The 25,452-nt window shown below is 53.1% G+C and overlaps 1 protein-coding gene across 3 annotated transcripts; it reads right to left on the bottom strand.

The window, feature by feature from the left end:
• Nucleotides 1-11,256: 11,256 nt before the first annotated feature.
• On the bottom strand, nt 11,257-25,452 carry ACVRL1 (activin A receptor like type 1). 3 transcript variants are annotated; one of them, XM_082635412.1, is made up of 11 exons: nt 25,359-25,452; nt 24,497-24,688; nt 19,723-19,791; nt 18,896-19,147; nt 18,498-18,709; nt 18,148-18,247; nt 17,626-17,772; nt 17,058-17,333; nt 16,289-16,486; nt 13,614-13,744; nt 11,257-12,387 (listed from the first exon to the last, which is right to left on the bottom strand). In XM_082635412.1, the coding sequence occupies exons 3-11, from the start codon at nt 19,784-19,786 to the stop codon at nt 12,253-12,255; spliced, it is 1,515 nt and encodes a 504-aa protein (XP_082491538.1). In that variant the 5' UTR covers nt 19,787-19,791; nt 24,497-24,688; nt 25,359-25,452; the 3' UTR covers nt 11,257-12,252. The 3 variants fall into 3 exon arrangements, with proteins under 3 accessions (XP_082491538.1, XP_082491540.1, XP_082491539.1); XM_082635414.1 differs by lacking the exon at nt 25,359-25,452 and having other exon boundaries at nt 24,497-24,776; XM_082635413.1 differs by lacking the exons at nt 24,497-24,688; nt 25,359-25,452 and adding an exon at nt 22,009-22,351.

The raw sequence follows: 25,452 nt of genomic DNA, 5'->3' as shown, positions 1-25,452 counted from the left end.
CAGAAGGTGGTGGACTAAGGAGTGAGTGGGAGGTGCCGAAGCAGAGACTTCACCAATAAATATGACCATGAAGGCAAGGGGAAAGGGATTGGGGGGGTTGGAAGGGGGGTGGGGCTGAGAGTATTTGGTTTGCGGCAAGTTTACACCCTGGTGGGAAAGACTTCATAGAGAAGGGCAAGTCGAGGATATGTTTTGAAAAGTGAAGGGCCATTAAGAGTGAGGACCTGAGAGGGGGACCTGAGGAGGGAGAGGTGGGTGCAGTGAGTTCATGGGTTTGGTGTCTGCAGTTGCGAGACATCCTGGGGCTTACCATTTTCTATGCAGGAAAAGGCAAAATCAGCGGAGATCTGAGAGTCGCAAGCCTCTCATTTACACAACTGTGATAAATCCGTTTTTGTGCTTTTACCTCAATACTATGGGATCAAATTTGAAAAAAAATTCAAATTTTTATTGAAATACAGTGAAAGTGCAGATCCAGTAGAATTGTGGAAAGGCTAGTTTGAATGAGTGAATATTGGTTAAAAAATAATAATAATTTTATTCATTTCAGGTACATACAGTAACACAAAATATTACCTAGTGGTTGGGAAAGAATCATTTGTAATTAGCATAGAAATTGTTTGGAATGTAAATTAGTTTTTCTGAAGTACTTGACTATGCTTAAAAACGGTACTTTAGTATTTTAAGAATTTCCCTTGTGGGGTGAAACCACTTTATATCTATTTTAAGACCTTGTTAAGTCTGCTTAAATGTAGTTAATTTTTTTTTTTCTGGAAAAGATACTGGCTACATCAGAAAACAGTTTCTGGCAAAGGTAAGATTGTGCAACTGTGCACCGCATGGCACTTTCCAAAGGCCATTTCCACCAGAGAGCAGATCTGATTGCCGGAGATTGTTACTAAGGAAACGGTGGGCGTGAATATAAATTTCATTTCACAAAAGACCTAACCAAAGTATTGATCCAAAAGGAGCAGCCAGTAAGTACAGGATGAGGAGTCTTCTTCTAATGGAAATAAATACACACATATATATATATTCATACACATGTACCTATACGTATAGGTGCATATACACATATATCTGCAATCATAAACTTTCACCTTGCCCTGCAAATCTCTCTTTTTTAGCTGCCGCCCAGATGAGGAGGCCGGGGAGATTAGAGAGCCAGGGGCTAGGGAGAGGGATTGCTTTTCTTTCCCCTGATTTGAGAGAGGGACAAGGCAAGAGTTTTTTATTTGTTTGTTGGTTTTTTTTTTTTTTTTTGGTGGCACCGCTCGGCATGCGTGACCTTAGTTCCCTGACCAGGGATCACCAGGGGTCGAACCCATGCCCCCTGCAGTTGAAGTGCCGAGTCCTAACTACTGGACCACCAGGGAATTCCCAGCAAGAGGAATTGACACAAAACCAGCTTGTAGCTCTGCAGAACTCAAGCCATGAGCACTACTGGTGAAAAGAGTGCACTCTCACTGGTATTATTATTATTATTTATTGAACAACAGTTCTGGCCAGGCCCTTGTCCAACATGATCATGATTCCTCACATTATTCCCATTTCAAGATGACGAAGCCGAGTATTCTGTGCTGTTTCATGCCCAGAATCACAAGCTTCTGAGCGGCTGAGTCAGGATTCAGACTGTGGTTTTGTTCTTTTCCCCCTGTACTTATGGGCCTCAGGTTAATCACGCGGTAGCTTGTTATCATCACTGGCCTGTGGAAGGCAGCAAGGCCTCTCTCAGATTGTATTTTCCACCTCTTTCTCCAATCCCCTTTTCAATCTCCGTCCACCTTGCTCCCCTCACTGCACAAGCATTCTAGCCAGCTTGTGTCCCTAAGTACAGGGGTATCCTTGTTAAGAATGTAGTGTTGTCTTGAATATGTATGAATTCTATTCTTATTGTGTGTGTGTGTGTGTGTGTGTGTGTGTGTGTGTGTGTTTAGAACACTTGACATAAGGTCTCCCCCTTAGCATTTTTTTTGTGTGTGTGTGTGGTACGCGGACCTCTCACTGTTGTGGCCTCTCCCGTTGCAGAGCACAGGCTCCGGATGCGCAGGCTCAGCGGCCATGGCTCACAGGCCCAGCCGCTCCGTGGCATGTGGGATCTTCCTGGACCGGGGCACGAACCCGTGTCCCCTGCATCAGCAGGCGGACTCTCAACCACTGCGCCACCAAGGAAGCCCCCCCTTAGCATATTTTTAAGTATACAAGACGGTGTTATTAACTAGAGGCTCTTTGCTATACAGTAGATCTCTAGGCCTTGTTCCTCTTGCATAAATTAAACTTTGTACCCTTTGACTACTTCCACCCCATTTCCACCTCACCCCAGCCCTGGGAACCACCATCCTACTTTTTTCTTCTATGAGTCTGACTATTTTAGATTCCTCATCTAAGTGGTATCCTGTAGTATTTGTCCTTCTGTGTCTGGCTTATTTCACTTAGCATGAAGTTCTCCATGTTCATCTACGTTGTTGCACACAGCAGGATTTCCTTCTTTTTATTTTTAAATGTTTGTTTGTTTGTTTATTTATTTATTTTTGCTGTGCAGCATGCGGGATCTTAGTTCCCTGACCAGGAATCGAACCAGCGCCCCCTGCACCGGAAGCGTGGAGTCTTAACCACTGGACCACCAGGGAAGTCCCAAGATTTCCTCCTTTTTAAATAGTCATATTAAAATTAATTAATGGCTGGATAATATTCCTTTGTTTGTATATACTACATCATTTTCTTTGTCTATTTGCCTGTCGATGGACATTATTTTGTTTCATGTCTTGGCTATTGTGAGTAATGCTGCAATGAACACAGAAGTGCAGAGGTCTTTTTAGGATCCTGATTTCAATTCCTTTGGATATATACCCAGAAGTAGGATTGCTGCATCATAGGATAGTTCTATTATGCATTCCAAATTTATGTAAAAGGCACTGTGCTATAGCCCGCCTTCTCTTTCTGCCAATCAGTTCTATATTTTAAAGATTTATCCATGTTGCTGTATGTATATCTGGTTCCTTGCTTCTGATGGATGACATAATGCTCTGAAATATTCATCCACAACATTTTACTTATCTGTTCCCCCAGTGATGGACACCACGTTTGGCTCCAGCTCCCTGCTACCACAAGCACCACTGTGTTGAACGTCCTCATGCATGTCCCCCTGGGGACTTGTTTGAGAATTTCTCTGAGATGTGACCCAGAAATGGTATCATGAGGTCAAATGGCATAGGCACACCCATTCTCACTAAGCAATGCTACAAAGGCTACACCAGTTTATACTTTACAAGAACTGAACAAGAGTTCCTATTTCCCCACCTCTTTGCTAATCCTTGGCACTACTCACTTTTCTAATTTTGCCATTTTGATAGATATTAGTTTTATGTCATTTGAATATGCATTTCTCTGACTCTTAGTGAGTTTTAGCATTCCTTTTTATACTTGTTAGTTGGGCTTCCCTGGTGGTGCAGTGCTTGAGAGTCCGCCTGCCGATGCAGGGGATGCGGGTTCGTGCCCCGGTCCGGGAAGATCCCACATGCCGTGGAGTGGCTGGGCCCGTAAGCCATGGCCGCTGAACCTGCGCGTCCGGAGCCTGTGTCCCGCAACGGGAGAGGCCACAACAGTGAGAGGCCCGCGTACCGCAAAAAAAAAAAAAAAAAAAAAAAAAATGCATATACTTGTTAGTCATTTGGGTTTCCTTTTTTTTTTTTTTTTTTGCGGTACGCAGGCCTCTCACTGTTGTGGCCTCTCCACGGCTCACGGGCCCAGCCGCTCCGCGGCATGTGGAATCTTCCCGGACCGGGGCACGAACCCATGTCCCCTGCATTGGCAGGCAGACTCTCAACCACTGTGCCACCAGGGAAGCCCTGGGTTTCCTCTTTTGTGAATGAACTCTTCATGTATTTTGCCCATTTTTTTATGGAGTCTTGTTGATTTGAAGGAGTTTCTCATATATTGTAGATAGTATTCTCATATCTTATAGATATTAATGCTTAACAGTCTTTTAGGGATTGTAAATACCTCTTTTGGTCTACCATTTATCTATTAATTTTATTAAGTCATTAATGTTAAATTTATGGTGTATCTTTGAAGAGTATACTGATATCATCATATCCATGTAGTTTGTGTTTTAAGAGTCTTGCTTAAATCCTTCCTCATACCTAGGTCACAAGGATGTTCTCTTACATTTTCTTTCTTTCTTAAATTTATTTATTTATTTATTTTGGGCTGCACTGGGTTTTTGTTGCTGCACACGGTCTTTCTCTAGTTGCAGTGAGCGGGGGCTACTCTTCGTTGTGGTGCGTGGGCTTCTCACTGCAGTGTTCTCTCTTGTCGCAGTTGCAGAGCATGGGCTATAGGTGCACAGGCTTCAGTACTTGTGGCGCATGGGCTTAGTTGCTCCGCTGCATGTGGGATCTTCCCGGGCCAGGGCTTGAACCTGTGTCCCCTGCTTTGGCAGGTGGATTCTTAACCACTGAGCCACCAGGGAAGCCCTACATTTTCTCTTATTACCCTTACAGTTTTGTCTTTCACATTTTGGTCCTTAATCCATTTGGAGTCCATCTTCGTATATGAGGTAATGTAGAGACCTAACCATTTTTCCTCAAAAATGGTTTGAGGAAACCAACACTATCTGAACAACCTAGCCTTTCTTCACTAATATTTAAACAGTTTTATTGAGATATAATTCATATACCATACAATTCACCCATTTAAAGTGGCTTTTAGCATATTCACAGACTTGTACAACAATTATCACAATTAATTTAGAATATTTTCATCACTCCCCCTGGAGAAAACCCACTATACCCTTTAGCCATCATCTTCACTAATTTTTGATGACACCTTTATCACATATCAGTTCTCAGGTCTATATGGATCTGTTTCTGAGCCCTTAATATGTTCTACTTGTCCATTTGTCTATGTGTCCACTTGTCTAGTACTATTCTATTTCTATTACTATGGCTTGTCTTATGTCTTATTATCTGCTATGGCAAGTCTCCCCTCTTCACACTTTTTTGAAATTGGCTTAGCCAAATTCACATATCCTTTGACCTAGGATTTCCACTTTTTAGAATTTATCCTATGGATATACTTGAATGAAGCAAAATGATATACATACATATTTAGTCAATGAAGCATTATTTGCTATAGCCAAAAATTGGAAACAATCAAAACTTCCAAAATGGGGGACTGGTTTAATTATAGTACATTCAAACAGCAGAATACCATGATGTTGTTTAAAATAAGAATTAGAAGAAGAAAAAGAAAGAGAAGAAGAGGAAGAGGGAGAAAAATGAAGAAAGAATCTTAAACCTCTCTATCTGCTGATATGGAAAGATCTCCAAGACATATTATTAAGTGAAAAAAGTAAGGTGTTGAATAGTGTATATGTTACTTTTGTATAAAGATGGGGAGGGACAAGGATGCATATTCAAATTCACTTATATCCATACAAAGAAACTTTGAAGAGACAGAAGCATAAGAAACTAAGACCAGTAATTTATGTGGGGGTCAGGGAACCTTGGCAGATGGGAGACAAGGATGGGAGGGAGAGATTTCACTGTCTGCCTTTTGACACTTCCGTTTTTGAATCATGCGACTATATGACCTATGCAAGAAATTAACCTAAAATAAGGGAAAATTGACTTAGCTCTTCATGAATTTATATTCTTCCATATAAAATTTAGAATACATTTATTGAATTACTAAAAAAAAAAAAATCCAAGTCTTGATTAGGATAAAACCCTCTGCTTCTCCCCTCAAGGGTCAGAAGTACACTGACAGCTTTGAGGGCCTGAAGCCAAGAGAAGGCCCTGGTCAGGTGGTAACCAGGACTGGAAACAGTTCCGAATTCAGGAGAAAGACCTCAAGTTGTAGATGGCTGTTGGTTTTCTTTTAAACCCTGGCCATTTAGAACCATCTGTTCTGCTCCTTTATGTTTGCCTAACTGTTTTATTAAGGAATGATCTCTCCAGGGAAGAGGGGAAAAGAAGTACCTGGTATAAATCTTTAAAACAACCCTGTCTGAACTTCCCTGGTGATGCAGTCGTTAAGAATCCACCTGCCAACGCAGGGGACACGGGTTTGAGCCCTGGTCCGGGAAGATCGATCCCACATGCTGAGGAGCAACTAAGCCCGTGAGCCACAACTACTGCGCCCATGTGCCACAGCTACTGAAGCCCGGGTACCTAGAGCTCGTGCTCCGCAACAAGAGAAGCCACTGCAATGAGAAGCCTGCACACCGCAATGAAGAGTAGCCCCGGCTCGCCACCAACTAAAGTGCATGCACAGCAACGAAGACCCAATGCAGCCAAAATAAATAAATTAATTAATTAATTAACTAAAAAAAAAAAAAAAAAAACCCTGTCCATGATCCATGACTATTTGCACTAGTGAGGACAAAGCCTCATCACCCACCTGGTGGCAGGTTATCTTAACTGCAGGCCGAGTGTTTGAGAAAAGGGCCTTTGTTGAGCTGAGCTTACAAAACCAAACCCAAGAAGGGCAGTTGGACACACTTTGCAAACTTGTTTGTTTTCTTTCCCTAAACATCAGTCCAGCTTCTTGTCCCAAAGGATCATAGACTCCAAATTAGTAGAGTCAAAATTAATGAGATTTTCCAGTAATGAGCCCGAGACTAAAATGATGGAAAATCCACTAATTATAGACTATGCAGTCACCTAACCACGACTTGGATCCAGGCCTCTGACAGGGAGGGAAGAGAAGGGAAGAGGGAAGGTCGTAGATGCAACCTGTGCCTGACAGTCCTTCCTTCCTGCTGCCACTGCCCTTTTCCTTGGACTTGGGGGCCTCGCAGCACCCAGAGTTTCCTGCCTCTGAACTCCTACCCACCTCCTGCCCCCAGGTCAAACCAGGCCTTGCTTCTAAGGGCTTTGTAAGGCTAAATTCCTGGAAACTGCAAAATAGGGCCCATAGTGGAGGTGGGGGGTATGTTTTTGCCTCAGTTCTGGGAAGCAGTGGGGGAGGAGTGCAGGGAGAAGGAAGAAGGGTAGAAAAGGCAGACAAAATGCCCATTATACCCAAGCCCTGTCAATTTCCTTTTTTCATCTCTTTATCAGTGTTTGTTGACTGAGCTTCTTATCAACAGGAAACGCCTGCCTAAGGGGATGAGGCAGGTCCAGGGGGACTGGACGCCAGGGGCCAGGAGCTCTGGGTGGTATGGTGCTGCTATCCAGCCTGGCTGAGTGGCCTCATGATTCCCAGGACCCAGCAAGTCTCCCAGGCCCTTCACCTTGGCATCTGGTGAATCCTTAGGTCTCCACAGTAAGACACTACAGCAGACAGGCCCTGATGATCCCCTTGCCGGGGCTCCAGCCCTAGCCTTCTGTGACAAAGGACAGGTCACCAAATGGCTCAAGCTGTGACATGAGAATTGTCCTTGCCCCTAAAACCCACCAGCCCCCCTCTTTTCTAGCTGAGAGGCCAAGTGACCTGCCAAGGTCAACAGACGTCTTAGTAAGTCACCCTAACTGGCCCTTCTAGCATGTTTGCCTTGAGCCTTCAGAGCATGGTGCCTATGCTGGGCATCCAGGCCTGGGACAATTAGGTGCTTGGCACAGACTTCTGAAGGAGAGGAGGGGACTCTAGCATTGATTGACCTCCTACTATGTGCCAGGTGTTTAAAAACATTGATCATCAGACTAGGAAACCGGTCTCCCAGACGGGGCTCCCGGGAGAGGGACAGACTGAGGGTCAGATTTCACAGGAGGCTAAGAGCAAGTCTTAGTGCTGAAAGTAAACGTCCAAGAGGGATGGCTGGGCCAAGCCAGCTTTATGGTGGCCGAGAAGAACAGGTTTATCTAGATGTCTTCCTTCAAACTGGCAGAAGACTGAATCAACCATATGGGAACTGGCTGTTCTGGTAGAAGAGGCGGGAAAGGTTTGTGTAGAACAGAATATGGGCGAACTTGCTTCCCGTTCCTTGTCTCTGCCTATCAGTTGCCCCTGAGCAGCCCCACTCTGCTTCTGGTGGCGCCAGTGTGCCTCTTGCCCTGCCCCTCTGGCTTCCCGGACAAGCCTGCTCTGCCCCCCACCTCACCACTTGCTCCTGCAGTTGGGGATCTAGGTCAGTAAGAGTGGGTGGGTGAGAAAGAACAGAGAAGAGACTCATCCAGACGTGACACCCGCAGGGCAGCAGTGACAACACTTTAACCTGAAAGCTGCCTGAAAATAGACTGTGTGTCTATGACATTATGCAGATCATATGCAAAGACAAGAAGCCTTCTGTCTCTATTTCTAGCAATCTGAACGTGGCCCTGGTAGAAGCAGCTCGTTCCAAGAGTCGCCCACCCGGAGTGATGACTGCACAGTCAGCATCGGTCCCCGCCCTGGGAGACTGGACTCAGGACACGCACCCCTCCGCTCCATCCCTAGGGCTGGATCTTTTAGGCATGGGGATTTGCCACTTCTTGGTCTGTTAATCTGGATGTAAGTGAGGCTCTGGAGGGAGAAGAGCCACCCTCTGAGGGTAGATGTGGGGCAGGACTGAGGGAGAATGGTGACCGGGAGAATAGGGAGAACTGGGTACCACGAGGGCTTGGCAGGGGAGGGCGTGGTCCTCAGCATCAAAGCTCATGCTCCAGGAACCAGCTTCACTCTCACTTGGGCATGTTACACAGACACTCATCACCCCTCAGAGAGAATCCTTACCACACAAATGATCCTCTCCCTCTTTATATAGGTAAGGAAATTGGAGCCTGGGGTCCCCCAGGAAAGCAAAACAAAGCTGCGAAGAAGTTGATGGGTTTTCTTCTTTCAAAGGCAGGCAGGTTCCCCGAGGCTCTACGTGGAGTCAGGGGCTTAGATGCTGCGACTTCCCACCGACTCTTCTAACCCTGGAGGGCAACGAGCCAATTCTCCTTTCCCAGATCCCAGCCTGTCTTCTTGTGATTTCTCTTCCGTAATATTCCTACGGACCTTCTGCCCACACGCCAACCATAATGTGGACATCAGAGTGGGGGTTTAAGGACCAGGGACTGGCAGGCACAGGAGGAAGGGACAAGCTGCCTTTGCAGGATGCCAGGAACGCTCTAATTTCCCCAAAGCTGGTGTAAGAGGTCCTTTGGGAAGGAGGGTACTGTCTCTTGTGGAGGTCCATGGACATAGGCATCCAGAGTCCTAGCCGGCTCCAGGCCTGAGGCCGCCTTGGAGGCTGCTGGGAGGAGGGCAGGTCCTCGTGGTAAAACGAATTGGGATACCCTTTTACCAAGGGTACCCCTTTCTGTGGCTCCCTAAGGGGGGCTCTACTGCAAAGGCACAGATTTTCTAGGCTGGGCGGTCAAATGGAAAAGTCACCTCTTGGCTTCTTTCAGTACCTGCCTCCCCCATGGTATGTCCCCGCCCCCAATTTCCTGGGGCGGGGGGGACAGGGAAAGGTGCTGTCTGAGCCCGCCCAGGACGCCAAGGTGGGTTCCCGAGGATGGCGGTCACCTTCTCATTCTGGGGATGAAGACTGACTCCAGGCAAGGCGGGGGCCCCATTTGAGGAGGGGATTGAGAACAGGGAATTAAGGCGGGCTGGTCCAAGCTGCCTCTGAGTGAGGACGCAGCTCCTTTCTAGATGTGGTTTTCGGGGGACAGTCCCTACAGAACAGAAGCATGGGGAAGCTCACCCACGCTGGCGCCGGGTGGGGAGCTCCTGGGCGGGTAAAGGCAGGCGATCCCCGCGTGGGGGCGGGGCGGGAGGCGGCCGCTGGTAGCCCTTCGGCCAGCAGAGGGCGATGCGGAGGCGCCGCGAGCAGGCTACTCCCAGCCGGCGGTGGAAACTGAGATTTGGGTCCAAGCAGGGGCCTGCGCCAACTGTGACTTGTCTCTCAAGGGCAAAGCCCGGGTAGGATACCCTGGGACCCTCTCCTTCCCCGTCCCCTCTGGTTCCCTCTGCGATGGGCCACTGCAGAGGCACCGGCCTGCGAAGACTCAGCAGGAGCTCCGGACCTACAACCGTGCTTTATTGAGGACCTACTATGTGCTAAGCACGAGCTAAATGCTCCCACAAACAGTATCTCCAGGTTAAGCGACTGTAACTTTGGCATTGGAACACCGTCCTGAACTCAGAAGCATTATGCAGACCGCTCTCACCAATGCCTCCTTCTCTCCCTGGCCACAGCTGTCCTCCCAACTCTGGCCCCTTCCCTCAACCCTCCCCCATCACTCCGCCTCTTGCCTCAGACCTTCTCCTCTTAGGGATTTTCCAGCCTTTGGGGAGCTGCTGCCTTCAGTTTCTGGCTGTGGAGTCTCAGGAGACTTTTGACCCCCAAATCCAGTGGAGATAAAACCCTTGAGGAGTGTCCTGATTCCTGGGCTAGGTGGGTTCCAGGGACCAGAAGACGTGACACTACCGGGAAGCAGAGTGCCCCATGACGATGTGGGAACCAGGCAGGTCCATGTAGCTTTCTGTTTCACCCAGTTTCACTTCCTGGTTCTCCTCCGGGCCTTGCACAATGCTGGGAGGCAGCCTGGGAAGGTGCCTCTCTGACGGTGGAAGGAAGAAACACTCGAGAAGCCGAGAAGCCGGCCAGGGAGGTTGTGCTGGGGCGTTTCCAGCGGGAGGGGAAGGAGGTTGTGTTTCCTTAATCTCCTGTGGACAACTGAGGGTCCTTCTCCACCCTGTCCCAGGCTGAGGGCTGCGAGGCCAGGTCTTCCCAAGTTTGGGGCTGTCACGTCCCTAGCCTGAGCCCTGCTTCTCACCAACACTCAGGCCCCACCTCCAGCCCCATCACCCTCCAGCCCATCCACCCGCCTAGGATTCAGGGTAACCTCCTCAGTGCATGGACATACACCCTCGATATTTCCAAACGCCGAACTTCCCATGTGCTTCTCTACAGCCACCATGTTCTTCCTAGACACACACTCTCTGGGGCCCGGACAAGGGTGTGGGCCCGGGCCAGGGCCCAGTGGGGAGCAGGAACCTGGGTGCTGCAGCCTTGCTGGCTGGAGCCAGATTTCTTCTGAGCCTTGAGGCCCTGCAGGAAGCTGGCCCCTGGCCGCTCTCAGCCCTGGGCAGAGAAGGCGAAGCTACAGAGCAGGTGAGGGGCTGGCTTGCCTGCCAGAAGGCCCAGAGCTGTGTGAGCCCAAGGATGGCCACAGACATGGGTTAAGGCAGGAACTAGAGCTTGCAGAATTAAACTAGGAGGCATTTCAGACACCCTTGGCCTCAGCTAAAGTTATTTTCAAATCTCCATCTTGAGGCAAATTGCCAGCAGCCGGGGCACAAGGAGTACAAGGGACTGATGAACTGAGTTCTGACACAGGCTAAACATTTCAAAGAACTTTAGAGCTGAAAAACATCTCAAAAGACATCAGGACCAAATCTTCATCTACAAATCTTTCAATATGTAGGTAAAGAAACAAAGGCCCTGGGCCAGCGAAGGCCTCCTTCTTGTCCTGTAGAGCAAGAACCCGGACCAGACCCTGGGTCTCCTGACTCCCAGCTGAGCCCTTCCCCGGCGGCCATGCTTGGCTCCGATATCCTCTCAGTTTATTCTGAAAGTCCTGGGCCTTGCCCATCTGACCTGCCATCTCTCCACTGGCCTATGACTCTGCCACGCCCGCAGCAAGACTCCTTGAGTTTAATGCCACAGTAAGTCAGCTAGGAGGGGAGTGGAGGAGGGGCCCAGGATCAGGCCCCCCACTCTCCTGGGCAGCCAGCATTCAGCTAGCGGGGGTCTTGTCTAGGAGATAGAGGCCCAAGGTGGCCTGAAGCTGAGATACAAACCCACGGAGAAAAACCGATGGGCCTGGGTGTCTGGTGCTTGGGACAGAGGCTAAAGCCTAGCAGGGCAGGGTGTCTACTGAAGGCTGGACAGGGCCCTGTGCCATCCTGGCAGCTCTGGTGGGGCAGTGGGGTTGACTGACGGCAGGGGGTAAAGTGCAGGCCCAGACTCTGGGCCCAGGACTGGGATTCCCTGGCTTGGCCACCCTGGCTCTGAGGCCTCTTTTGCATCGGGTCCTGGGGGTGGTAGGGGGTGCACCCAGGGCGTGGGAGTGGGGAGGGAGCCCGGCGTCAGGGAGCCTGCTGCCTTGAGCAGGCCAGACAGCGCGCCCCAGCGGGCGCGGGGATCAGGTTTCAGCCCAGCTGTATTTTTGGCTGGATGGGCTGGGGGCCGAGTTGGGCAGGCACAGCTGCCCACGGAGGGGCACTCCCCTCCCCAGCACACACACTCACAGAACCTCAACCCAGACAGGCCACCATCCACTGCCCACCACACACACACTGCAGGCAGAGGGGAGTCAGGCTTCAGGCCTGTGGCTAGTGAATCACTTTGGGCCTCTGGAGACCGTTGCTGAGCTTCTGTAGTGTCTTCTTGATCCGCAGTGCAGTGAGGCGGGCAGAGGGGTTTGGGTACCAGCACTCCCGCATCATCTGAGCCAGGCCTGAGAGGACCTGGGGGGAGGGAGAGCGAAGCAGAGGAGAGAAAGCAGAGACACGGGTCAGGGAAGGTGGAAAGGAAGAGGCGAGGAGGATGCCCAGTAGTGGGGAGACACAAAGGATGAGAAGACGGAAACGAGAGTGTCGAAAAGGAGGGGGAGAGGAGGGACAGAAGTGGTAAGAGGGGGAATGGCGGGAACCAGGTGAGGATGAAAAAGAAAGATAAAAATGGAAGAGGAAGGGAGTGGAGTGAGAAGGGGATGGAGAGAGGCAGGCAGGACGGAAAGAGAGATGTAACTCAGATCTTCAGGGACACCCTTTGGTGAGTACACCCCACCCTCACCTCCACCAAGATCCAGGAAAGGGGAGATCTGCAGGCCTCGGGGCTCCCACATGCCCATCTGCAGCGGGACCCCAGTGTAGAGGGCAGTGGCTCCCAGCACCTCCACCAACCCTGGCTGCATCCTCAAAATGCATGTGTCTAGGGAGGAACCTATCCCAGGAAGCTCAGCAGTCCCAGAGTGAGCCAGCCTCACTCCACCTCAGAGCTCAAGCCGGTTCCCGAGACAGAGTGTATGTGTGTGCGCACAGGAGTGCATATGAGTGGCTTTTTGTGGCTCTGTATGTTGTGCAGAAGTATACACGTGTCTATGTATACATACATGTATATACATGTGTACATGTATTCATTCTTCCCATAAACATTTATTGAGTACCTACTGTGTGCCAGGCACTGTGACAGGTTAACAGGGAGATAAGGGTCAGCAAAGGAGACATGCTTTTCCTCTTCATGGGGTCAACAGTCTGGCATATATGTGCATGTGTGTGTGTACCTGTGAATGGGTGCATGTGTGTGTACCTGTGAGTGTGTGTTTGTGTAGAAGCGCGTGCATGCCCCTGTGTGCCTATATACACATATGCATGTGTCCTGTATAAGTATATGGAGTGTTTTGAGAAAGAACAAAAATGAGCAACAACAACAAAAACTTCATGGCAGGAAATGCAGCAGAGAGCCTCTGACTTTTCAGGCGAGGTGAAGGGTTCTGGTTACCAGAATAACCAGAGGGTCCCGGAGGTCCACAGGCAGGGGCGTGGGAGGGAGTACCCAGAGAAGTACCCTGGAATCTGTCCCCCAGAATCTATCCAGGTGAAGCAGAGGCCAGACACAAGTTCCTGGGCTCAGGAATCCCACCTGTGAGCCACCACCCCACGCCATCCCAGCCCCACCAGAGAGGCCTTACCGGGTCTGCAGCCAGCCGGTTGGGGATAGTGGGGGTCTGCTGGTCAACACACACCACCTTCTTCATGTCCTCAAAGCTGGGATCATTAGGCACCACATCATAGAAGGGTGGCCTGTAGTCCTCCACGATGCCTAGGGATGGAGGGCAATGGGACAGTCAATTGGGACCTCAAGGAGGCCCAATACCACCCAGAGGAGAGCCTTGCCCACCCTCTGTCCCAGGGTCCAGGAAACCAGTTGCCTCGCCATGCTACCCCTGAGAGAGACACCATAATATAATAAATATATTTATAAATAATAATAATTACTGCCGTTTATTTTACATTTACCATATATGCCATGCATTGTGCTATAAACACTGTACATGCATTATCTTGTTAGTCTTCACAGCAACCCAAAGACCCATTTTACAGATGAAGAAACTGATGCTCAGAGAAGTTGAGCCCAAGGTTACACAGCTAGTAATGGCAGAGTCAAGACTTAAACTCATTGTATTCCTAGGCCAGATCTTGTTCCAGTCTTTCCACATCTGCCTCCCACCCAGGGCCTGGGTACTGCTCCCAGGCCGCAACTATCACAGATGCCCCCAAACACCTAATGTTCACTGAGCACTTACTATGTGCCGGGCACTGTCCTAACTGCACGGCATTAAATCCTCACAACAACTCCGTGAGGTAAGCGATACTATTAGCTCCACTTTATACGCAATGGAATTCAGGCCAGAGAAGTTGAGAAACTTGTCTAAAATCACACAGGTAGTAAGTGACAGAGTTAGGATTTAAGCCCAGAAAGTCTAACCAAAGCCCATGCTCTTGACCTCCAAGCTACACTTAACGAAGGGAGGCTGGCTGACTGCTGGATGAGGATGTGGAATGAGGGAAAGGGGGAGAAAACACATCTCCTAAGAGAAAGAGATTTTTACCCAGGTCCAGATCACATCCATCCATTCTCAGGGACGGCACAGGCCTCTGCTGACCCCTTCAGCCAGCAGCACCCCCTCCCCTCGTCATCTGAAGTGCGTGGTCCTTAGCAGGAGCTTTCTGAAGTTGATGCCCGTGGAGCTGCAGGCGCTGGGGCAGAAGAGGCCAGACCCCAGAAAAGTGCCCCAGGCCACACCCTGCTTCCAGCCCCAGGCTGGGAGCCTCGGCCACACAGCACAGCCGCAACCTCGGTAGAGCCCACGCCAGCTGTGCTCCCTGTGGCGGGCTTCCAGGCCAGCCCCTGTGCTGCTCGAGCCCTAATCAGTGCTGCACAGAGGCCTGAGCGTGTCTAATGGGCCTTTAATCAGCGCCGGGGCTGACACCAGATTACAGTGTTTATAATGCGCCACGAATCTCTGTGGGGCTGACAGAGCTTCCCTCTGCTCCAGGAGTCGGCAATCATCCTCCCCCTCAGCCCAGGCTGGTCCAGCCTTCCTTTCCTGCCTGAAGCCTGGTCCAAGGGGCTTCGGCTCCTTCCAGGTGCCCCCTTCCCCAGCCCCAGCCTCTAGAGCTCATGTCTGAAGGGGCAGGGACCTGAGCCCATCCAGAGGGTGGTCCCCAACCTGTCAGGACTCCCAGCAGCCTCTCCCCATGGACAGCCTCCACAAAGACTGATCACCTCCCCACCTGGTCCAGACCATCACCCAACACCCATCCACCCCAGGGCTGGGAGGGCACCAGCCACAGGGCGGCCCCCTATATGGGGCCATCAGGAACGAGGTCCCTCCGCCTGCTCTCAGCCCCTCCACATCTGAGTCCCCTGTGGCACCCATGGTAATAAAGAGGCAGCAGGGAATTCCCTGGCAGTCCAGTGGTTAAGACTCTACACTCCCAATGCAGGGGACACGGGTTCGATCCCTGGCCGGGGAATTAAGATCCCGCATGCTGCACAGCTTGGCTAATAATAATAATAAAGCAGTAATAAGCAGGCACTGCAAGCACTGTTATACCCCGCATTCTTGTGGTCAAGGAAACCAAGGACCAGAGAGGTATAAAAAGCACGGTAATAAAGAGCACTGAGCCCCCAGAGTCAGATTGCCTGGTTTCAGACCCCAGTGCTGCCTCTAGCCAGCTGTAATTCTGTGCCTCAGCCCCTTCATCTGTAAAATGGGGATGATACTGTGTCAAGCATGCGCCATTACAACAATAATTGCCACTAATATTTACTGAGCTACAGAACAGCTCCAGATACTGCCCTGAATACCCTATTTGGATTATCTCAACAACTAGAAATTATTTTATTCTCATCTTACAAATGAGGAAACTGAGGCACAGAGAGGTTAAGTACCTTGCACATGGCAAAATTAGGAACTGAACTTAGGCAGTCTGATTCCCAACCCACGCTCTTAACCACTAAGCAATACCACCTCCCTGCCAACAAAGAACGATTCAATAAGATAATACATGTGTACAGCGTGGCACCTGGCACATATTTAAACTCAATAAATGTTAGCTGCTCTTAACATTTTTGTTATTGTCACTCACCCAAGATTTTACAGCCAGAATCAGACCCAGATGAACCTTAAAAGGTCACTCAGCTGGACCAGCTGGTGAGTGGCAGTAAAGGGAATATGGGAGGTCTGACCACAAGCCCCTCAGGCCACGGGCGCCAGCCATGGCAGGAAGTCCCATCTCCTGCCTGTCTATCCACCCACCCTATTCCCCTTTCCCTATCCTGTGCAGGGGGTATCCTCACCATTGACAATGGTCCGCCGGGCGATTTCCCACAGCACCAGGCCAAAGGCCCAGATGTCCGTCCACTTGTAGGACTCGAAGCAGTCGGTTCGGATCTGCTCTTCCAGCACCTCGGGGGCCATGTACCGCTTGGTGCCCACTCGCGGGTTGTTGCCGATGTCCAGGTAGTCACTACCCTGGGAGTGCATTACAGCCAGGCCTGTGGGTACCGGGCCTGTCACTCCTGCCGCTCATCCCAGCCCACAGACGGGGTGGCCCCCGGGAGGCTGGGGTCCGGGGGTGAGGTGGGATGGAGAGAGACGGTAGGACATAAGAGGGGCCGGCAAATGGAAACCCGCCCTGAGGTGGGCTGGGAGACAGCAGCCATGGGGAGAGTAACTGTCCCAGTTACACTGTGCTTGTGTGGTGCTCTCTAGGGGCAAGAACCCAGCGAGATGTGAGTAGGGGAGGCAGGCATTGTGATGCCCATTTCCCAGAGCTGAACCCCAAGGCCTGGTGACGGGGAGTGATGTAGTCAGCGAAGCCAGGATGAGAACCCAGGTTGCTGGCTCCCTGCCCCTTTCTCCTAACTCCTGGAGCTCAGCTGGTGTGGGCTTGAAAAGAACGTTAAGGCAACTTGTGGGGCTCTTGTAGAGGTGAGATGAGACCCAACACATGTCTGTAAGTTTTAAAGCACCAATCAGCGTCATCACCAGCAAAGGCAGTACCACGTGGAAAGGGAGAGCTCACGGGCCCCGCCCCCCGCGGAGGGCCCGCCCCTCCCCGCTCACCCAGGTCTGCGATGCAGCACTGCAGGTTGCTCTTGACCAGCACATTGCGGCTCTTGAGGTCGCGGTGGGCGATGGCCGGCTTTCCCTGTGTGCCGAAGATCTCCACATGCAGGTGCGCCAGGCCGCAGGCCGCGGACACGGCTAGCCTCAGGGCCAGCTGGGGCTCCAGCGTCTGCCTCTGCAGAAAGTCGTAGAGCGAGCCATGCTCGTGGTAGTGCGTGATAAGCCACAGCTGCGTGCTTGAGTTGCGGGAAGTCATGTCCGAGGCGATAAAGCCTGTGGGCGGAGGGTCAGGTGGCTCACCAAGGGTCTAGGGATGAAGGAGGCTCGATGGGTCACGGGTCAGGGCTGGGGACAGAGGATGGACTAGGTCAGGGCCAAGCTGGGGCTGGGGTGGAGGCTCGTCTGGCTTAGGTCAGAGAGGAAACTGGAATCAGAGGGCTGAGGAAGCTGAGGGCCGGCTGGGAGTCCTTCAGGGTTAGGTCAGTGTCCAGAGGCGAGGTGGTGGTCCAGCCCTGAGTGCGGGGGGCTGAGAGCTGGGGGCCTGGCACAGCACCCTCCCGCTTGCCTAGGATGTTGTCGTGTCTGAGAAGCACTGTGTTGTAGATCTCTGTCTCCCGGAACCAGGATTGTTCATCCCTTGAGGAGAAGATCTTGACGGCCACACTCTCACCGTGCCACAGGCCCCGCCATACCTCGCCATAGCGGCCCTTTCCTGATCCGACGGCCGGAGAGGAAGGAGGGGGGTCACATACCGGACACACAGAGCCCTTGGGCACAGTAATCCCCAGAAGGGTCCCCCATCATTATGCTGCACTGACTTCATCTGCAGAACCTCTGATGATTATGTTTTAACTTAATCCAGACTCAAAGGCAGCCGGCAGGCCACACCCATTTGCCTCTTGCTCCAGCCCAGCTCCTGCAGGAGGGTCTGGCACTGACCCATCCCCAACCCCCTCCCTGGCCAGCAGAATTCCCATTCGGAGCCAGGCCTGGCCCCACCTGTGATGCCGGAGGCCAAGAGCTCCCTCACCCCTCCAAGCTCACAGGAGCTCTTGGTCCCCATCCCCCAGGCTCACCCACTGCTCACCCACACACTCCACCAGAGCGACCTGCCGCGCCACTGTCCTCTGCACCAGAAAGGGGAGTCCTGAGCCACTGCCGGTGGTGCAGTCACTGTCCAGGAGGTCCTGGGAGTACCGAGAGGCCACTGAGAGGCAGCCACGACCCACCCAACCCATTTCTCCCTCCTTGACCTGGGCCCCACTGCTGTGTCTCTTCAGGCTTCTCATTCACCAACCCCTCCCGTCCAGCGCCCAATCAAATCTCTGAGTGCCTGCCATTGTGCCCTTCTCGGCTACCTGCCACTCTGGGTCCCCTCTGGTTCTGTCTCCTGTCTACCCTCACCACCCTGTGTCCCAGGTTCTCCCAGTCCCATACCCCCAGCATGCTGTCCCCCTGCTCGGATGCCTTCAGGATGAGGCTGGACTCGCCCAGCTCGCTGTTCAGGCCCCGCTGCTTCTCCTGCCTCCGCCGGACATGCCACAGGCCCAGGGCACCCAGAGCCACTAGGACCAGCAAGGCCAGCACGGGGCCCAGGATCAGAGGCAGCTGGCCATCTTCTTGCGGCTGCTCTGGCGGAGTCTGGGTGGCTGGCACAGAAGGGACACTAAGGCCCAGCTTCCACCAGGCCAGACGCCCCCCACCTTGCCACTCTGCCAGTCAGATCCCAGGGTCCCGCCTCCGCCGCCCTCCAGGCCAGAGCACGAGAGGCAAGCAGGACGGGGAGGGCAGAGTCTGAGAAGACGGGCAGGGGTTGCTGGAGCAGCTGGACGTACCCTCCAGCACCAGGGTCACGTTGTGGTTGCAGAAGGGGCTGTAGCAGCAGTAGTGGTTGAAGAACTCGGTGGGCCGCCCCTTGCAGAGCTCCTGGTTCAGGTTCCCGCAGCCCCGATGCTCCTGGGGGGGTGTGCCCTCCTCCCGCACCAGCACTACTGTGCACCAGGCCCCCTGGCAGGTAGGCCCTTTGCAGTGTGGGTTCTCACACGTGCAGGTCACCAGCGGGCCCCGAGAGGGCTTCACGGGGTCGCCTGGGAGACACACTGGAAGCTCAGCGGCTCTGGGCCCAGCTCCCCAGGATGAGCCTAATACCCAGGTCTGCCCCCTGCCCCCACTCCCCGCTCCCCGCAGCTTCTGAGCTCTCAAATCTTTGAGGCCTTGGTCCTTCAGTTCCATCCTCAGATTATCCTTCCCTCCAGTGACTTATCCCTGCCCGGGGCAGCTGCCACCAGGAGAACCAGGCTTCTGTCCCTTCCCTGATCCTAAGACCTCCCCTCGCAGTTCCAGGCCCAGCCCAGCCCCCAGCCCCAACTCTGAGGGCTCTCCCAGGCCCTCCCTGCCAACATCCCCACTGCCTGCACCCCCAGATAGAGGTCCCATCCTGGAGTCTGACAGAGCAGCAGTCTGCGGGTTTGGATCAGGAGGACAGCACAGGAGGGTTGGGGTAGCCGGGAGCTTCGTCCCACTGAGCCCGTCTCCCGCCCTCCAGCCAAGCTCCTAAGTCCCCCTCCTCCCCAGCTCCTCAAATTCAGCCCAACAAGAGCTGAGCCCAGGTAGCCCTTTCTCCACCCAGGCCCCTGTTCCATACTTGCTCCCCAGTACTCACCCTGGGTCAGGCCCAAGGCCGTCAGTAGCATCAGAAGGGTTCTCCTGGGAGGGTCCAAGGTCATGGTCCCTGGAGAGGAGAAGGGGTGCAATAACATCTATGAAATGTGATCCCTTCAGTGTTTTCAGCCACTGACCGTGGGTCCCTCCCACCCGGAGGAAATCACTGGGAGTTTTTTTTGTGGGGGGCAGGGAGGCCTCCTCCCTCCTCCCTGTGTCTGGCTTTGGGGAGGGGCCTGCAGGGGAAGTCCTGGTTCACTTCCCCATGGAAACCATCCTGTTAGGGGTAAAGGGTGGGGAGCCATGTTTAAGTGACTGAGAGCCTGGGGGACTCCCAGCTCTCCTGCTGCTGAGTTCAGACTGGAGGGTGCAGAGGGCAGAAGGAGACCACGGGACTAGGGCAGAAGGGGCATCTCTTCAGCAGTACCACCACCCTTCTGTCCGCTGCCCCCGTGCCCACCCCTTCCCAGTGCCCCCGCCCCGCCGGCCTGGCTGCCTCAAACATAAACAGGCTCCTGTCTTCACTTCCTGCCATTCAGGGTCCCGCCAAGCTGGGAACAGGAATCAAGATTGTTTAGATTGGGGTCTGGATAGAACACGCACAGCAGGGAGCAGGACATATTGTCAGGGCAGAGGCTGGAGTGGCTACAGGGTCTGCAGGGGCCACCCGGGGCTGGGGCGCCCCCATGATGGAGTCCTAGGAGGAAACCTTGTGAATCACAAAGCCCAGCTCTTATTTTAGAGAAGATGGGGATTAAGGCTCAGTCAGGAGAGGAGGCTTGTGCAAGGTCAGGCAGGATTCAGTAGCAATACCAGGAGTACAACCCAGGTGTCCAGACTCCCAGTCCAGCGTTTTTCTACTCCATATCCCAGTCCAGGGTGGCAGCCCATGTCTGAGCCCTCAGGGTTGTAACAACCATACAAAGCTTGGACAGTGCTGGGCTGTGCCAGGTGTGAAGGAACCTCTCTGCACCCTCATCAGAGTATAAGACGCCCTCACTGAGCCACTCCCCGGCCCCCTTCTCTCTCCTTGCCGTCCTGGGAAAGAGTGGGGGTAGGGCCAGTGACGTGGAAGGGAAGTGAAACATACTTAGATGTTGAATGTTTGACCTTCTGTGGCTGGTTGAACTTTTCCAGAAGTTTGGTGGAGAGCATTAGGGGAGTAATTCTGATCTATAACAGTCCCCATCTCAGCTCCCAAACCATCTAGTGCTTCAGAAGCCACCCCCTTCTTCATTTCTCAAAGGTTGAGAATGAGAAGGTTAGGGCTGAGGCTGCAGCAAGAAGGACTGAGGTCAGACAGCAAGAAGGACTTTCTGAATGGTGGGGAGTATGCAGGTGTGTGCCTGGGCACTGGAGCCCCAGGTAGGGGCAGCTGCCACGAGGGAGGGGGAGTGTCTTCTGGCATGACATGGGAAGGCTGGTAGGGCTGGGCATATGGCCATATAGGCTGCAGAAGGCCCCTAGTCTAAGAATGGTGCCAAATGAAGATCCATGATGCTGAGGCTCTGAGGGCAGGATGACTCGGGGGGGCGAGGGGGGCGCTTCGTGGGCCTCTCTGGCTGGTGGCAGCTCTGGCCTTCCTGCCTGGGCTTCCTCTGCCCCAGAGGCCCAGGGCTGGGGGAGGAAATGGAGCCCTGGGCTGCTGCAGCTGTGTCCCCAGCCTCTGCCTGACCTCCTGCCTCTTGCCCCTCCCAGAAGGCAGTGGGGAGTCTGGCAAGCATTCTACAGTGGGACTGGTGGCTGGAGAGGGAGCCCCAGACAAGCTGAATTTGCCCACTGGGGTAAGGGCGAGAATCCATCCTTGGCAGTCTTTGCCCAGAAAGCAGCTAGGGAGAGAGTATGCAGCAAGAAGCAAAAGGGGGTAACAATAGGATAATAGCCGGCAGCCTTCTAGAATCCTCTACCCATGCTTTCACTTCTCTGTGCTCCAGTGCACCCTCTCACCTACACAATTACGCAGCAGAAATCACCTGAAGTGCTTCATTAGAAATGCACATTCTTTGGTCTCACCCCCACTCCAGATTCTGATTTAGTCCATTGGGACCAGTAAGAAACATGCATTTTAAAAAATTTCCCCAGGTAATTCTGATCAGTTTGTGTGGGTACCACACTTTGAGAACTGGGTCCTACACAACGCTGACTGGTCCCCGTGCTTTCATTTCACTGGGCAGGACCCCGCTGGGTGAGTGGGAGTGGATTGCAGGGGGCAGGCACTCTAATTCCTACCCTGGGACCTCTCCCCACTTCTACTGGAGAAGGGACAGACAAGGCTAAACACTGAAACCAGGGACTCAGAGACACTGCAGAGGGAGGGCAGGGCGCGGGCTTTGTTCAGGACATGTCCAGCCTCTGGGGCCCAGGAACAGTGCAGGGAGGGCTTGGTAGCATTTGCAGAATCCGCCTCTGGTCTAATCCTGGGAATGTAGTGGAGGCAAACTGCGACTGTCCAAGTTTTAACCGGGCCTGGCGTAAGATGAAGTACAAGAGGGTGATGAGTCCAGATCAGTCCCAACTCCGAGCTGACCCTGCCTGATTTGCCCTGAGACTTGACTCTAGCACAAACAGACTCCTGGGGACTGGTGGACTCCTTTCATGTCTAACAAAACTTCTTTAAAGATCTCCTGCTGACTGAAGCATCACAGTTTTAAGCCAGAAATCACAAATGCTAAACTAATTTCAAATATTAACTTACCACTGTGAAATTCTTAGTAATAAGAGTTAACCTCCTCTGAGTAATACTTATGTGCTAAGTACCGAACTTTGATGGCTGATCTCATCTAGTCCTCACGACAATCCAATAGGGAAACAGAAGCTCGGGGATGTCAGGTTTCTTGCCCAGAATCACCAGGTATGTCTTGATCAACTTAAATTGCTGGTAATAAATCCTCACTTGGTCATTTTATTTCTGCAGTTGTTTGGTGTTAGGTAGGTCCCTCAAAAGAGGAAAAAGAGCGGGCTTCCCTGGTGGCGCAGTGGTTGCAAGTCCGCCTGCCGATGCGGGGGACATGGGTTCGTGCCCCGGTCCGGGAAGATCCCACATGCCGCGGAGCGGCTGGGCCCGTGAGCCATGGCCGCTGAGCCTGCGCGTCCGGAGCCCGTGCTCCACAACGGGAGAGGCCACAACAGTGAGAGGCCCGTGTAATGCAAAAAAAAAAAAGAGGAAAAAGAGCAAGCGGGGATTGCATTAACAGACTGCAGTTGTCATCACCTGCTGCCCAAATGCGGGTTTGTTTAGAAATCATCTGTTTGCTGTAGGCTTAGCCCTAGTTGGGGAGAAGCAGAGTAGAGGTGTGCTCAGAAGATGGATGTCAATCCCTTTCTCCCCAGCACACCTGAAGGATTGATATAACCGGCTCCCATCAGCAGCAGTGGCTCAGCACAGCAGTGACTGTCATGGGGCTGGAAGCGCCTTGCTCTGCGCATCAGCAGAGGACCATACAGCAGAGGACCAGACTGGGTTGCCCCTTACTGTCACAAAGCACTTTTATCTGCATCACTTCACAGCACTGGGATGTAGCATCAAGTCTGGATTTTAGGATCTCAGACAGAATGCAAACACAGCACAGTATAGCACAGAGGTCAGGTTGTGGTCTCTGGATCACGTAGAGCTGGATTCAAATCCCGCTTCTACCACTTAGGGCTATGAGATTTGGGGCAAGTTACTTGAACTTTCTGAGGCTTCGGCTCCCCTATGAAAAATGGGGGACAATAATAGTGCTCATTTAATAGGTATAATGTAGTAAAATTATTTAACAGAGTACTAAGTGGTACACAGTAAGCACTTAACAAATGTTACTAAAAACCCAACCATCCATGGAGCTTTGGACAAGTGATTCAAATCTGAATCTCTTTCCTCTTCTGTAGGATGGACATAATAACACCTCTTCTGCTAGGTTGTGGCCAGGATTACATGACAAAAATGTATCTAAGTGTCTACATAGTAGTACTCAATAAATGGTAGCTATTTTTAACCACCTGGTAAGATGAGAGGACAGGTACCAGGACAAACAAACAGTAAGGGGTAAGAGATGTCAGACAGACCCTGACTCAGCCAGAAGCTGCCCATATAGAGAGGGTGAGAGCTATCGTCCACTCTGCCCCTGTCCTTAGAGAAGAAAAGAGGGGGTGGGTGGCCAGCCTTGAGATGGTCATAACAGCACCGGTCTCCAGACTGACCTCCAGGGCAAACTGAAAACGTGGGGTCTCAGGCTGGAGGGAGACTGGGATCCCCTCTGACCTGGATCCTGAAGGAAGTCCCTGCTTTGGGGATTATCTGACCACACAGGGTTGGAACTGAGGTTTGGAGGAGGGAGTTATAGTGTCAGATTCCTTTGGCAAGAGCGGCCAGGACTGGTCTGGGAAAGATGGGCTTCAAGGGGAGGCTCAACAGTGCTGGAAGTAGACACCCACCCCCAGGTCAATCCAGGTTCCTGGAAGGACATGTGACCCCCTTCTCTGTAAGTGAAGGAGGGCAGGGATCCTTCTGCCCATTTTATGGATAAGGATGAGAGAAGAGAGAAGCTAAGTGACGGGCCCCAGGAGCAAAGTTTTCTGATTCCCAGTGCGGGTTCGGTCCAGCCCCCTCCAGTCTTAGGTGGGGCGATGGGCAGATGTTGGCGGGGGGCGAGGGGCGGCTTGCACTACGAGAAGCTGGGACTGACCCTACGGCGACCTCTCTGAGGGTCTCTCTGGGATATGCCATGGGGAAGGGCCCACTGGGGTTGGGGTCAGCCGCCCCCCCGCAACGGCCCGGCCCGCGGACCTCGACTCACCTCTGGGCCTGCCCTGCGGGCAGCGCGGCGCGAGCGTGCAGCAGGCGGCCTCCTCCCCTCCCCGGCGGCGGCCGCGGTCACACGACGGGCGCTGGACAGCGGGCCAGGGTCTGGGGTCCGGGCGCGGCCCCGGGCAGGGCTGGGGCCGGGGAGGGGCTGGCTCGGCGCGGCTGGCGCGGCGGCCTCCCGGGACTGGGAAAGGGGCCGGAGCAAAAATGTTTCTTATTCCAGCGTCTTCCTGCCTGGCCCGGCTCCACCACTCCCTTCTAATAAACCGTTTCCTATTGCCCAGCTAGCCGACGGCCGCCCGCTCGACCCTCGCCAGGGCTCAGGGCCGGACCCTCCCCTGCGCGGCTGCGGATCCCGAGGGCGGCATCCCCCTCGGCTGCCCCCGCCCGGGATCAAGGCCGGCTCCCGCCCCCAGCCTCCCACATCCGCCTCCCCGAGGGGGCGGGCCTTGGCCTTGGGCCGCGGGGGTCTCGTGGGGTTCAGGCCCAGAGCCGTGGGGGCCAGTGCTGGGACGCTAGGCACCGTAGGAGGGCCGGCTGGGGGAGGGGTGGAGGTGGAGGTGCCCCTCCCCGCTCAGAGCCGCTGAGGGGCGGCCTGGAATCCTGGACGGGTAGGGGGGCACCGAGGGAACGACATGCGGGGAGGGCAGAATGGAGAGAAGTTACCTGTCTTCCCACCCAAAACTCCAGGTCCTCCGCCTAGGAGGCTCAGAAGCAAGGGCAGACTTTGGGGCTGGCAGGGTCCGAAATATTTTGGCTCCGCCCTCCACCCCCCTCCCTCGGGGACTCCCCAGTCTGTCCAAATCCTTCAGCCTCCTCCCTCGGCCCCTTCACCCCCTTCCGCAGCCTCTCACTGCTCAGCGCTCAGCGCAGGGTAAACAGGCCCAGATGGGGCAGCTCTGAGTCAGTGGTGACGGTCTGAGCCCCTCCGTAGCACAGCTCAGTGAC

Source organism: Mesoplodon mirus (genome assembly GCF_964341445.2).
Source record: "Mesoplodon mirus genome assembly, chromosome: 11".
Classification (NCBI taxonomy): Eukaryota; Metazoa; Chordata; class Mammalia; order Artiodactyla; family Ziphiidae; genus Mesoplodon; species Mesoplodon mirus.
Note: the sequence above shows the minus strand (reverse complement) of the source record. Positions and strands in the feature narration are given on the sequence as shown.

Coding starts and splice junctions, on each gene's coding strand:
- ACVRL1 (XM_082635412.1), bottom strand. CDS start 19,786: ATGACCTTGGACCCTCCCAGGAGAACCCTTCTGATGCTACTGACGGCC. Junction 17,773..18,147: donor CGCTCTGGTGGAGTGTGTGG/GTGAGCAGTGGG, acceptor CCGTCGGATCAG/GAAAGGGCCGCTATGGCGAG. Junction 13,745..16,288: donor CCGGCGGACCATTGTCAATG/GTGAGGATACCC, acceptor CTCCATCCCTAG/GCATCGTGGAGGACTACAGG.